Source organism: Euprymna scolopes, chromosome 29, assembly GCF_053919585.1.
Source record: "Euprymna scolopes isolate OS-2025 chromosome 29, ASM5391958v1, whole genome shotgun sequence".
NCBI lineage: Eukaryota > Metazoa > Mollusca > Cephalopoda > Sepiida > Sepiolidae > Euprymna > Euprymna scolopes.
The window spans coordinates 66,660,284-66,675,673 of NC_136510.1; the positions used below are offsets into that span (position 1 = coordinate 66,660,284).

The 15,390-nt window shown below is 31.3% G+C and overlaps 1 protein-coding gene across 1 annotated transcript in view; it reads left to right on the forward strand.

The window, feature by feature from the left end:
* Positions 1-15,390, forward strand: part of LOC145252681 (inhibitor of nuclear factor kappa-B kinase subunit alpha-like) — a 193,960-nt gene that overhangs the window by 35,434 nt on the left and 143,136 nt on the right. Inside the window, exon 3 of the mRNA XM_080112502.1 lies at positions 3,563-3,772. Coding sequence (XP_079968628.1) covers positions 3,563-3,772 — 210 coding nt within the window. The remainder of the gene's footprint in view (positions 1-3,562; positions 3,773-15,390) is intronic.

A 15,390-nucleotide genomic window follows, 5' to 3' on the forward strand; every position in this document is an offset into this window, starting at 1 on the left:
TGGAAGGACATACACAATAACTGACCAAGAGTATCAAAAAACCATTTCTGCATTTCAGTGGCAATAAAGAACACAGCAACATTTAAATGTTGAATGCTGACTTTAGTTGTGAAATCCACTATTTTCTGAATACCATTTCACTGCAACTGTTTTATCTTTATTTTTACATGTTCAACTTTTTTTAATGGATGCCTGTTTGAAGATGAAATTTATGGAATTTGGCATGAATGGTCACTCTCCTGACTTAACCCCATACCGATCGAAACTTGTTGCTTTCCATGAAGGTACTTTTCTGGGAATGGTTCAAGTTCGTTTTTGTGTATGAAATAGTATGTTTGCTTAAAGAGGAGCCTAGCTAAAACAAACAGCCCTTATAAAAACTGCCATGTTTTGTATAAGAAAACAGAACAAGAGTAGGAGTCAAAAAGGCAGAAAATGAGTGTACATAGTTTTTGAATGTCTCAAGACTTTTTCAAAAGTTTTTACTTTCAACCAACAATGTGAATGAACAAAACAAGAACTTTTAACCATTTTTGGTGGAGACAAAATTGAATGTGCGAGATAAATATATGGAGAAAACCTTTGTGAGAACTATTTTTATTGTAAATATCTTATGGAATTGAGCCTGTTTGCTTTTAGCATCTGGCTTATTCCAAAATTAAGGTGTGACATAAGTTTAACACATGTCTACATTAACTATCACGTCCAATGGGGGGAGAATATTTTTCATTATCATCAAAAATATTACCGAATTTCAACAGAAACTGTGAGTGAACAAAACAAGAACTTTTAACCATTTTTGGTCCATAGATAATTTATTATTGTCTAAAAAAATATATGAAAAAATTAATGCATTACCATGCCAGCCACACCCTTTTTTATTCGATTTCAGGGCACGTGTGGAAAAATCTAAAAACCCTCAATATCTTTATAAGGCTTCATTTTTGAGAAAATCTGATGCCGTTTTAGGATTCATTGGGTAAAAAAACTGACCTGAATGAATTTTCAGAGTCATACGATCTTTCAATCAGAAAATATTCAAAGAAATAACATCACAAAATTGTTGGGCGGGCATCACATTGTGACTAGTACCAACACAAAAAAATGCTCTAAATTGGGAACCGCTTGGAGTTACATGTTCAAATTTTCAGGATTTCTTAGTTCCTATATTGTCTATCTGCAGTGCAAACTATAGCCAAATCTATGAATATGGGTGTCAAGCCCGGGATAATTTGATACAGAATAACTCCAAGAGCATGCTACTCCCATGATTAAATAAAGGGTTCCATTCAAAATTTTGTACGGATACCCAAGCTCAACAGAAAGATTTCAAAGATACACCTGAGGAATGTCAGAGGTTATATTAACCGAAACATTGTAAGAATAAAACTCAAGATGAAATCAGTAGTCCCCCAAATGATCCCAACAATTATTAATCCTTATCTAAAACAATTCAGAAGCATATCAGTTTGTGTCCTGAACATTTTTATCAGAAAACTTCAAACAAAAGGATGTAGAATATTTTCCATTCCAATATAACTCCTAAAGTAAAACTGGAAAAGGTGCTCATTTCATTCAATCTTAACAATGGAGAAATTTGACAAACTGATGATGGTTTACATCATACAAGCATGATGTTGTGTGCTGGAAGTAAGATGGAGAGATGCATCATAATAAGATGTTTTGGGTTGGAAACAAAACGGATTCAGGTGGTGTTGGTTTACTTGTTGCAAAGATCATTGATGTAAAATAAGTAAATGATAGGCTAATGAAGATAAAGTTGCTTCTTGATGAGAGTTATAGCAATCGTTTCAACCTATGCACCACAGCAAGGGTTAAGTGATGTTGAAAAGGATAAGTTTAATAAGGATCTCATCTTACTTGTGTCTAAGATGTTAATCAAGGTCCAACATTTACACCTTGTGAAAGCACCCACATGGAGTCTGATCTAAGGATGTTGGTGCAAATTCTATATTTGCACTTAGTGCAACTATTAGGACTACACGCATTGTAATGGTGCGAATGGAAATTGGATGCTGTGGCAGATTTTAAGTGTAGAACATGCTCGAACCCCCAAGTCGAAAATGATGAGAGCAAGGAAGTTGAACTTGATGTTTTGTGCCAGAATTGATTGAAGTGGTATTATCATGCATGCATGATGTTAAAGGAATGGATTATGCTAATCCAGTCAACAGATGTAGATTTAGTGAGGTTGATGACGTTAGAAAATTCAGATTATGACCAGGCCTTGCACAAGACCAAGAGGCCTGGAGAAGAGACATCAAGTGAAATCCATCCACCTCATGCTGCCATGGAAACGGATGTTAAATGATAATGATGAAGTATCACAATTGAATTTAAAAAATAAATAAATAAATAAAAAAAAAAAAAGACCAATTTTTTTTTTTAAATGTCATCTAATATTATGCAGAAGAAGAACTGGTGTAATGGATACTGTCACAAACTATGAAATCATCCAAGTCACAATTAAATTTAGTTGGATTTATTATATTTGCTTATATAAGAATATCCTTTTGAAAAGTATGACCACATTTTACTAGTTATGGGTGAAATAGCAATTGGTATTAAATTAACCATTTCTAGTAAGCATTGTTGCTGAATTAAATAATTCAGAAGTGGTTGATATACATAAACCAATAAAACCATAAAAGTATAAAAAGCAACTAATCTCATTTTTTCAGCAATAAATAAATTATAAAATAAAAAAATCACTGTTGAGCACCTTTTTATATTTGTTCCAAAATGTCCACAACAATAAAATATATATAAACAAGAAATTTACTAGAAAAAAAAACAAAAAAGCTCTTGACTTTTTCAAAACATACCAAAGTCTAACCCTTGCAAAAAAATATTGCTGGCAGCAGACTCTGATCCTCCACCTCGGAGGCCCGGCCCTGATCCTCCACCTCGGAGGCCCGGCCCTGATCCTCCACCTTGGAGGCCCGGCCCTGATCCTCCACCTTGGAGGCCCGGCCCTGATCCTCCACCTCGGAGGCCCGGCCCTGATCCTCCACTTTGGACGCCCGGGTTTGATCTGCCTACACCTCTACAAAAATTGCTAATTTTGAAATATATGCTCCAGTTTTGCTCTCCCAAAGTCTGCATTTCTAATAGTACCATTTCCATAAAATGTAAAATTTTTAATGCATTCTAAGATTTGTTTCTATTAGAACTGTTGTTCATTTTGAAGTGAACACACATTTTCCTTTAGTGTTTTATACTGGGGATATTTTTGTAGTGAATGAGGAAAAACTAATTGAAAATAATGTTACTTTATTCTACTCCAAACACCAATTCCATAATAATTACATATTTCCATAAATAGTGTTTTATTTTTCAACCTTTCAAGACAGTTATTGGAGGCATTCCAATTAATTGCTGTTATATCTGAATAATTGTTGTCACATTGAATATAAAGTTTTCAAACATCATAACAAATGACTCCATAGTTTAGTAACTGATTTCAAAACATGAAAATTGATCACAAATTATTACAACATTGAAATTCTCTTATGAATGTATTTATCTTTTTATATGGCAGGATGAAGAAATAGCCTTGAAGCAGATTCGTGCGAGTGGGGATATTAGCAAGAAAATGATGGAAAGATGGAAGAAGGAGATTGAAATCATGAAAAGGTTAAAACATCTAAATGTCATCACAGCTAAGGAGATTCCACCACCTTTGGAAATTCTAAGCCAAAGTTTACCAATTTTGGCCATGGAATACTGTTCAAAAGGGGATCTCAGGAAGGTCTGTCTAATTGTTAACAATTATTTCCTTAAAAGCATGACAGTGTGAATGATTTAAAAAATGAAAGTATATACATATATTGATATATAAGAATAACAGTATAGCTACATCCCAAGTTGCAAATATTTATTTTTCTTACCAAACAGTTCTTCCAGCATATCAAAGCTTTTGTTACATGTTTGACATGTCTGTTTCATTATGCAGAAACAATCAATTATTATGTTAATATTGAATTTTTTTTTGGTGCATATACTCCTCAGAAAAATAGAAAATTTTTGCTTATACATGACAATATAATGTTTAAAAATAGATTCGCCGTCACATTTATTTAAGTAGCCATCTTGGTTTTAAGTGTAAAGTTAGTCAAGTCTTAGTTTAAGTTAAAAATGTTCTAAAAAGGTCTTAGTCTATAAAGAAATTTACTCCTGATCTTAAATGGAACACGTATATCAAATCTGTTGCCAAGGCCGCTGGAAAAATGGTGGGATCTTTCTATCGATCCAGTAGATATCTCACTGCTGATGCTATTCTCTACCTATATAAGAGCCAGGTACGTCCAAGGATGGAATACTGTTGCCACATCTGGGCAGGAGCTGCTAGAAAGGACTTGTCCTGCCTTGATAGAGTTCAAAATAGACTTCGTAGCCTCGTAGGAGATGTCCTTTTCTCCTCCTTGCAACCTCTATCTCACAGAAGAGATGTTGCGAGTTTGTCTCTGATGTATCGTTATTTTCATGGAAAGTGTTCAACTGAGCTTCAATCTTTGGTCCCCCCTCGCCAAACTTTCACAAGAAACACTCGTCTAGCTGTAAACACTATCAATAATTTCCCCCACTCTTTATCTGTGGCTAAACCTAAACGTAGATTCCATGAACAAAGCTTCTTTCTTAGAACTGCACGCCTGTGGAATTGTCTTCCGTTTTCCTGCTTTCCGGCTGACTACAATATGGTTGTGTTCAAGTCTAAAGTAAATAAGTTCTTGATGAGCCGTTCAATATAAGTTATTAAATTTACCAAATTTTCATTACTAATGATTACTATATTGACCAATTTCTACTGTACACTCTTTAACCCTTATCCTTGAGTGGCCTCTGGGCCTTGATAATGTGGTGATGCCTTTGTAAAAAAAAAAAAAAAAAAAAAAAATAATATTTATTGTCTCTAATATGTTAACTAGGGTTATATGTAAAATGGGGTTATTTAGGCTGTGGATACGAAACTACCTCCTTTTTAAACCGCATTTGATATCTTTTTATATGCAGCCATCTTAGTGTTTTTTGTTTTGTTTATTCTTCATAGAAAGTTAAATTGTTTGGTAATTGACTAATATTTATAAAGTGTAAATGAAAATAATTGTATGACTAATAAATCAATATTGTCTAATTTAAGTTTGTAAGAGCTCAACTAGAGAATTACTTCATATTATAGGAGATAAATGTTTTACCAACATAACTTGTTAATCCACCCAGTCAACAGGGCATAAATCAATTAGAGATTTATACAGTTATTTCACTTCCACTTTAAAGATAATTGTATTTATTAAACCAAATATATTTTAATTTTATCATACATATATGTGTGTGTATGTATGTATGTTTTTTTATTTTAATTTTATCATACATATATATATATGTTTTTTTATTTTAATTTTTTTCCTTGCTGAATTTATGGAATCTTATCTATAAATTATTTCCTCATGTTTCTTACTTATAATACTGTGTTTTCAGATACATTATGACAAAACTTATATATGTTAGTTGATTCAACATGTACTAAGCTATTTAATTATCTATAAGATAACTGTTTAATAATATCTTCTACTAGGGTGCTTAAAATACGGAACATAAACCCTTTCTCTTATATTTGCATAATTCTGAGATTCTACTTCTTGTCACTTCAGTCCCCCCCTCCATTTTTTTTTTTCCAATAAAACTATTTAATACAGAATTAGTGGTGGAATGATTAATCAGAATCGTTAATCGTAAGAATCGTGTATTTTGGGGGAATCGGAATCACATCGTTAAAAAATACCTTAGATTTATGATTCTTTCATTACGATTCTCTTATATTTTTAAGTTGAACTGTTTGTTTGCTCCCAAAGATTTATGATAAAAACATCATAGAACTTTTCATAATATATTTAATATGATGTACCAGTATTTTATTAACTACTTTAAAGGTAATCTTTATTTATCTTAATGAGTTTCAAAATTTCTTCTTTCTTTAATTCTTTGAATTAAAAAAAAGTTTGTTTTGTTTTTACTTTCAGTTTAACTTGCTTTTACATTTCGTTTTTTAGTAATAAATGCTTTTCTACATTAAAAACTGACCTTGTGTCTAACTCTGCCCTCGTGGGGAAGCAAGTAAATAGGAAGTAATATGGCAGCTGAAAAACGTTTGTCAATTATCATAACAGCATTACAATACATTTAAACCCTGAAGAATTTCCGCCATGCGCACTTGTTGTTCTAAGTTAACTAGCCACTACTTATGTTTCAAACTTTAAAAAAAAATGCTCTTTAAAATAGTAAAACACTAAGGCTTTTTTCGTTTTGAAAAGGAGGTTTCAGGCGCCCCTATTATCCCAAAGAACCAGCTATGTAAACACTTTGCAATATTTTTCAATAATTATTTAAAAAAAAAAAATTCTTTATAATCAATTTTTATTGAAAATTAAGAAATTATTTTCTAAAATATTTAGTTTATATATGTTTACATTTTGTTTTTAAGTAAAATTAAGAAATTAATTTTAAGAATATTGTTTATATCCATCTTCATTCAAAAGGGTTACTTTTCGGTAGCTTCACCAGTTGTTAACCTAAATTTTCTGAATGTCAGAACGAGGCTCGTCTGCCGGACCTACTTATCTAAGCTTCACCGATTTTTGTTATTATGATTTTATCTGTTTTTTGCTGGAGTTTATGTAATTATTAACAGGAAAATTGGTGAAAGTCAAAATGGAATTTGAACTGTTTTTAAATATTATTTTTAAGTTTAATTAAAGTTTTATGATACCCTTTTCTTATTGTTTTTGTATTCTTTTGTTATTTTTTATTTATTTTTTTATTTTTTTGGCCGGATTTAACAAACAAAATGAAAACAAAAATTTTGGTACTTATGCACTTATGTTACCGTTATTTTTTTTTTTTTAATAGTTTAAGTGCCTCACCCAAAGTTTAAAGAATTTCTAATTGTTTTTTAAAGGAAATTTGGTCAAAGTCAAAATAAGCACTTGTGGCAATAAACGAAAAGCTTTAGCATGTACGTACCTCTCATGGAATGTCGTAGATCGAAACACAGTGAAATGTTATTTGGTGCTAGTGCACTTATTGATCTGCGCTATTTTTAAATAGTACTTTTAAATTTAATTAAAGTTTTACGATACTTGTTCTTATTAAATTGTGAGATGAAAGTACTCACGCTATTTTTAAATAGTATTTTCAAGTTTTATTAAAGTTTTACAATACCTGTTTTTTATTAAATTGTCAGGTGAAAGTACAGAATAGGTACACAACACCCTCCCGTCCCCATGTTAAGAATGGCTTTCTAAATAAGGTCATTATTTCAGCACGGCTCAATAAGTGCATGAGTACCTTTTATTTCTTGAATAAAATAAAAGCTACTCAACGAGAACACTACTGTTTTTGTTTTAATAATTGTTTTTTATTCAAAAATAAAAACTAAAAATTTCAATTGTTCAAAACATGTTTTTTTCCCAAAGCTTATTGAGATTTTTTTTAATTACCATATTTTTCATAAACATGCTCTAAAAATGTTTCAAAATTATCTAAAATTTTTTTCACTTTTCATGTTATCTCTATACATGGCCTCATCGACATAAGACCATTTAATTTCTCATACTGATCCCAATATGTATTTCAGTCTTCTTTTAATACGAGACCAGTAGGTTTCAATATTGTTGGTGCAAACACCAGTAAGTGGATCCACAAGATTTTGTGAATGATTTACAGTCTTGTGAACATGATTAAACTTGAAAATAATATTTCAAAATAGCTTGGATTCCATTTTGACTTTCACCAATTTTCCTGTTAATAATTATATAAACTTTGGCAAAAAAAAAAAAATATCCATCCAAAAAAATAAAAAAAAAAGCAGATGAAATCATAACAAAAATCATGCACAAATTTTAAGCCAAAATAAATAAATAAAAAAACTAGGTCACACACACAAAAATTCCTTTCTTTTAAAAATAATAACTTCTCTCTCAGTCGAACAACGGAGCCAATTTATATTTCGCTACAGGGGTAGCATTCGTGTACGTCTGCCCTTTTTCTTTATATTTTTTAATATATAAAATAACTCTTGAAATTGATTGTTATTAATTTCATGGTGCATGTTCAATTCATGGTTACAATATTTGTTTTGACTTTTATCTTCAATGAAAGAAAATTTACGAAAAAAATCAAATCGTTTTCGAAATTCCCTTAATTGTATTTCCACTTTTTCACTGTATCAAATTTTTTCACTACACAAAAACTTTCGATTATATAAATTTCGAAACAATTCCACGGGAATCAGAATCGTACTTGGTATCGGAATCATTAATCAACATTTTCCTGGAATCAGAATTGGAAAAAATTTAGGAATCGTCCCAATACTATACAGAATATAATTTTGCTTTGAGTTACCCAGTTCGTTTTAGGTAGGATAGTAAATACTTATTTCTATGCAAACAACATTGTATCAGTTCTTGCTTTTTATTAAATAAAATTTCCTTAGGTACTATTATATGATTTGAGGGTGTATAGGTTGCAATGCCCAGATTTATTTTGGTATATTTTCTAGCACTTCCTAATATTGGCCATTTTAATTTGTACTCTATTATTTCTGCATAGTTCCTTTACCCATTTAGCTAAAGATGTTTATTTCTTATTTGTTTACTCATTTTTTATTTTAAAAGATGCCATATGGTAGAGGAATCTTTGTTTTGTACCAACATTCTGTTGACTATATATATTATTATTATATAAAAAGAAATTTGTGTGTTTGTCTCTGTGTGTGTTTATTCCCTATGAGCTCAATATAGTAATACACACGGACGAAAAAACGCTTTGGATAATCACAGATTTCAAGGTAGTTCTACTAAAATAGCCATATTTTTTAAACCAAAGCACTTCAAGTCTTCAAATTACTACTGTTTTGTTCGGAAATGAATATACTTTCAAATGAATTAATAATATGAATGTACATTATATATTTTAAGAGTTTTAAGCAAATAAAGTGATAAAAATGTGAACGTCATAAAATTGCGTTTTCGGTAAGGTTTTGTAATGACCCCCCCTGTTTTCTAAAGGTCCGTACCGTGATTGTATGAAGAATTTCGTCATGAAATTTGGGAACCAATTAGAAGAGGTGTTAATCTTAATACTGTCAAGTGTCCGAAATATTTTTGACCATTTCTTTTTTTGTCGTGTTAAAAATAAGACTTTAATATGACGAGTATTGAACATTTTGAAAAAAAAATTATTCGGACACCCAGTAGTAAGTAAATCAATCTTTTTACTATCTTTATCAATTAAAAGTATTATTTTATGTTGAGTAGGACCGCGGTAATTGATAATTTAAAAGGACCTACCCGAAAAAAAAATTGTTTATATTTCTCGAATTTGGTCAAATGAAGTTAGTATTTTAAAGAAGCAGCAGCAGCTCCAGCCTGTAGAATCAGCCATAGCACAGCACAGTGTAAACAACACGCGTTCTTTAATTTTTATTCAAAAACGAATTAAGAAAAATATGAAAATATGAATATAAATGTTCTTATACGTTTAATGAGAGCTATTTTGTTATCAGAATAACATTAGTTTAGAACTATTCGGTTTTCAGAATGTATAATAACAATCCCAACCAATTCGGCATTATGAATCTGTTGCAATTTCTTACATTGCTCGTCAAATTTAAAAACATGGTTAAAAAAACAAAAACTACAATTAGGAAGCTTGCATGCACGTTTATTCTTTAAATTAGTCTTGAACAACGAATTAAAACAATGTTTTACTGCGAACAGCCACAAATGTTTTTTTTTTTAAATCAAAATAAGTATCAAAATCTCGTTCATACATAGATTCGAAAAAGTTGTCAAAAAACAAATATATAACAAATAAATGTTATCAAAGGCAAGATAAGTTACTTTTCTACCTAACTGGATATATTTTTTGTGTTTTTATTCAATGTAACATGTTTATTCAGCTCGAAATACATACAGTGTTTACCGATGTATTGGAAAATTAAAAATAGCGCCCGGCCCGACTCTCTTTGACACGGTAAGTTTGAGAAAAGGAGTTAAAAATTAAAAAACAACTATACAAAATACTGTTAAAAACTCACCGAATATATGTCAGCCTATGTCACGGTAACATATATTGAGCGAGTTTCTAGCAGTATTTTGTCTACTTTTTTATTTTTAACTCTTTTCCCCAAACTCACCGTTTCAAGAGAGTCGGGCAGCGGGCGCCATTTTAAATTTTCCAAAACATTAGTAAACACTGTTTTCAAGCTGAATAAACATGTTACATTAAATAAAAACACTAAAAAATTATCCAGTTAGGTAGAAAAGTAACTTGCTTTTGATAACATTTATTTGTTATATATTTGTTTTTTTTTTGACAACTTTTTCGAATCTATGTGTATAGTAATACAAACCCTCAAAATCTATATCAATATTCTTGAAATTTTAAAAGCAGTTAGAAAACACATCAAACTACAATTAGGAAGCTTTTTATTTTGTTATTTTTTTTTCTACTTATTAAGCGAAAGATATTTTACAACCTGCTCCAGCGTAGTATAAACGGCCTATGGAATTAACACCTTCAATCTCAAAAATAGAAATCAACAAATTTTTGAACGCTCTCTTTGAAAAAAAGCTCTCTTAACTTTACCTCTAATCCAAATTATGTGTGGCAAGTCTCCTAAAACACTCTTTAACCCTAACAATAACACTAAGTTCGAGTGGCAAGCGCCCCCCCAACAAAATACCTCTGTAAGCCACATACAAGCATCTAAAACAAACAAACAAAAAATAGACCCTTCCTTAAAGAAAAATACACATAAAAATAAATTGGTTAACTGTCCTAAAATGCTAGAATGGCCAGGAAATGATGAATTATTTTACATTAAATTTTTGTGAAACTAACCGCTCCCCCTCTAATATTGTTTTTGTTAGCTTTGTCTCTGTCAAGTTTTCAGTATGTTCACACATAATTTTCCTTAGCCCTACAATTAATTCAAAGTCCGAATGGCAACCCTCCACATATTCTCATTGCATAGAAACCCTCTTAAAACTACACATAATCATCTTAAAAAAAAAAAAAAGCATGCATATTTTCCCATAGAAAAAAAAAGTTAACTGCCCTAAAATGCTAGAATGACCTGTAATAGGAACTTATTTTACATTCAATTCTAAAATAATTTGTTTATCTTTCATTAAAGTATTTCATGGCATTTTATACATAATTTCCTAAAAAGGTAGAATCACATTTTGGAGGGGTGGTCAGAAGGAGTTGAGTGGGGTTAAACAGAAGGTGTTAATCTACAATAATACCAAAGAAATATTGCAATATATTCATTTTTAAATGGTCTTATGTTTAGATTTAAGTTTTTTGTACATAAAGCACATTACAATTCAACTTTGAATTCTCCAACTTCATTTCTGTTTATGGATACATGGCATTTTTAAGGAATTGCTGCATATTTATGCACATTTACTGCAGATTATTTGGAAACCATAAACTTTGGGAGATTTTCAGTTGCATATTCTGATTCCTTGTACAAAAATACACTTATATGGTAAATTTCATTTCTTAGTCTTGTGTTTTAACAAAGATATGACATTTTTACTGAAAAAGTAGTGCAAAAAATGTGACGAAACGCATATGGTCTTAAAGAGGGAAAAATATCCAAACGTGTGAGGTACAAAAATAGCCATAACTTCCTTAATTTTAATCAGATTTCAAAAATTTAAAAAGATTCTTTCTTAGCTCATCAAGCTCTTTCTATGCATACCAATATTGAAATATTCAATGCTATTTCAATTTTTTCATGTGTATTGCTACTCAATAACAGTTGAATGATTTTTATGAAATTTCACACAAAGGTACTTTATGTGCCTGGCAGTGTTCTTAGCTAGGTTTTGTAATATCGCTAATGAAATAATTTAATGAAAGAATGAACAGGCGATTTTGACCAAAGTTAATATCTTACACAGCCTAACGTCACAAGTGCATTTGAGAAGTTTTATTACCACACAAGCTGAAAAACACAACATAGAAAATCAACATTAAGTTCTTTGACAGGTATGCATTAGAATTGAATGTTTCTGTTTAAGGCAACATGCATGCTGCAAATTTATCCATTTATCCAACATAAGTCCAGTTCAAACAGACAAAAGTCTATAGAAGCTAGGAGTAATTGTAAGAAAGAAATAGCGACAGCTAAGAGAGAATATATTAAAACCACCAAAAAACGCATTGAGCCGCAGAAATTAGGAACTTGTGATTTCTGGAAAATCTACAACAGTGTAAAAAATAGTAGGCAATCAACAATTCCTCCATTATTCAACAATCATGAGGTTGTTTGAACAGCAACCAAGAAAGCTAACATGTTTGCCCATCAGTTTGCCTCAAACTCTACTTTGGACCCAGCAAACCACTTCCTCACAGATTTTCCTTTGCGGACAGAAATCACACTAGATGTTCTGAAAATCATCCCTTCTCGAGTACATGATATCATAAGAAACCTAGACATCTCAAAAGCATATGGACCTGATCTCATCATTTCTGTACTATTAAACAATGCTCCACTGAGGTTGCTCCAGTTCTCTCCAAATTTTTCAACAAATGCCTTAACAAATCTTGCTTCCCTGACTGTTGGAAAACTACTTCTGTGGTACCAGTTTACAAGAATGCTGGCGAAAAAACTGACCTATTAAATTATTGCCCCATTAGCCTCCTCCCTCTTTTCGCTCAAATATTTGAGTCAATAATTAGTCAAGCTCTAGTCCACAATATTAGAGTTGTTAAACTACTGTCCGATCATCAATATGGATTTAGGCAAGCCCGTTCTACTGCAGATATCCTAACTGTAATCTCTGAACATATATACCATGCACTGGATAAGGCAGGGGAGGTTAGGGCAGTAGCCCTAGATATATCTAAGGTTTTTGACAAGGTATGGCATGATGGTCTTCTCATGAAAATTCGATCCTATGGTATTATTGGATGAATACTTAACATGATTGAATCCTTCTTAAATTAGAGAAGAATCCGAGTTGTCCTCGATAGTCATACGTCAAAACAATATAATATAAATGCGGGTGTACCTCAGAGGTTGATCCTTGGACCTTTATTATTCCTGATATTCATAATGACTTCCCTGATAAAATTGTCTCTGAGATGGGTATATTTGCTGATGGCACCACACTCTATAACCTACACAAGGGGAAAAATGAATGAACACACATCCAATGTCAGAGACCCTAGAGAAAGACCTCCAGTCTGTTGTGGAATCGGGACAAAAATGGATGGTAATGTTCAGTGTTGCCAAAACTAAGTTCGTTTCCTTTAATAATTACAAGAAACCTTCTCAACCACCAATAGCTATGGCTAATAATACATTACTTGAAAGTACTTTGTTCAAACTCTTTGGCTTAACGTTCACAGGGAACGTGAGTTGGAACAGATACATTGAGGGCTTTGCCAAGGCTTCTGCGAGGAAAGTGGGCTCTCTCTACTGTGCTAGAAAGTTAGTTACACCTGAAAGTATCTACAAGGCCATAATTTGCTCATGTATGGAGTATTGTCACATTTGGGCTAGTGTATCTGCTACTAGTCTCTCACTCCTGGACAGGACTTAAAAGAGAGTCGCCAACCTGATAGGTACTGAACTGTCATCTAAACTTCAACCTCTGTCCCATCGACAAAATGTTGCATCCCTCTGTCTGTTTTACAAGTATTCTAATCGTGGATGCTCCAACGAACTACAAGCCTTTGTATCCCCTCGACGTAAATACCCCTGACAAGCAGCAAAGTCCCACCCTTACACGGTAGAGATCCCCAGATGTCAGAAAGCCTTCTACTCTAATAGTTTTTTTCCTAGAACTGCTAAATTTTGGAATTCCCTTTTCTTCTTTTGCAACTGTACTGACATGCAGAAGTTCAAGTGTGATGTAAACAGACATCTTACTGCTCAACTCCCTACATAGTAGCCCTGCAACTTATGTTCCTGATAGTAGCCCTCTACATAAAAGTGGCACTGTGCCTTGTTTGGGGTGAAAATGTAATAAAAATAAAGCACAATTTTAACATGATACTTACTTCATTTTATACTTAAATTTAAGTCATTATCTCTGCACAAGCAGTAAGACTAGCAATACAAAATCAACAGTAGGTTCTTTGATATGACAGGAGCATGTTCGAAATAAATATTTATGTTTAAAGAAAAATGAAACATTATAATTGAATTTAATACAAGTCATTATACATAAAAAAATAATTTTATAAAATTAACAGTGGGGTCTCTACAGTGCAATGTAGACTACAATGTAGTGTGGACTAAGTCACTGCAGAGAGGCATGTAAAGCTTCCTCCTGGTGCACCGTAATGGGTCTCCAACTAGAGAAAATAATCTATTTTATTAAAAAATAGACGATTTCACTGATTTCAATGACAATAAAAATGTGAGTGTGAAGCATTCGATCATCATTCAATTCTGGGCAGCATCAGGTCTTCTTGCTGGTGTATATATATATATATATATATATATATATATATATATATATAAAACACATTTTATTTGTGTGTGTGTGAAATTTTCCGTATCTGTTCCCTATCATCACCCATTTTATACACTTTTCATCACTTTATTTATGTATATACATAAATAAATAATTGTTATTTATTTATGTATAAACATAAATAAATAATTATTATTTATTTATGTATATACATAAATAAATAATTGTTATTTATTTATGTATATACATAAATAATTGTTATCATTCTTTTTCTATCCTTTGCAAATGATTCAAATTTTAGTATGTTATTATGGATAATAACGACTACCTGTTGTCAAAAATTTCAGTTGTTATTTCTAACATATATTAGGTTTTAAAATTTTGTCACTTAGTTTTGGATGCTACTGTATAATAGGACATCAGAAGAAAATCTATTCGTATTGTTATCACAAAGCCTTCTTTCATTTTTCACACTAAATTAATATTAAACAAAATCAAAGAAAACTTTGTATTTTTTAATTTATTATCACAATGTACACAGTGAAATAATATATTCTTATTGATATTCTATTAAAGTTTGTATTTACGAAATAAATTAAAATCTGTTATTTGTATTTGAACCGAACTTCAAGTTTATTAGTTTTTCATAAAAGAAAAAAATAACTAAAATATCTAAAGTTTTAATGTTGACCCATACATTTTTGCAAAGCATAAACAATGGTACCAAATTTATTTTGCTCACACAATTACTCTCCAAATTATAGCTGTTCAAAGTTTAAAATTAGAAAATTTGTGGTCTTCTAGGCTATTGGTCCAGAAGCCAATTTTCACAGTTCAAGCTTTGAACAAATGAAAACATCCTTATAAATCC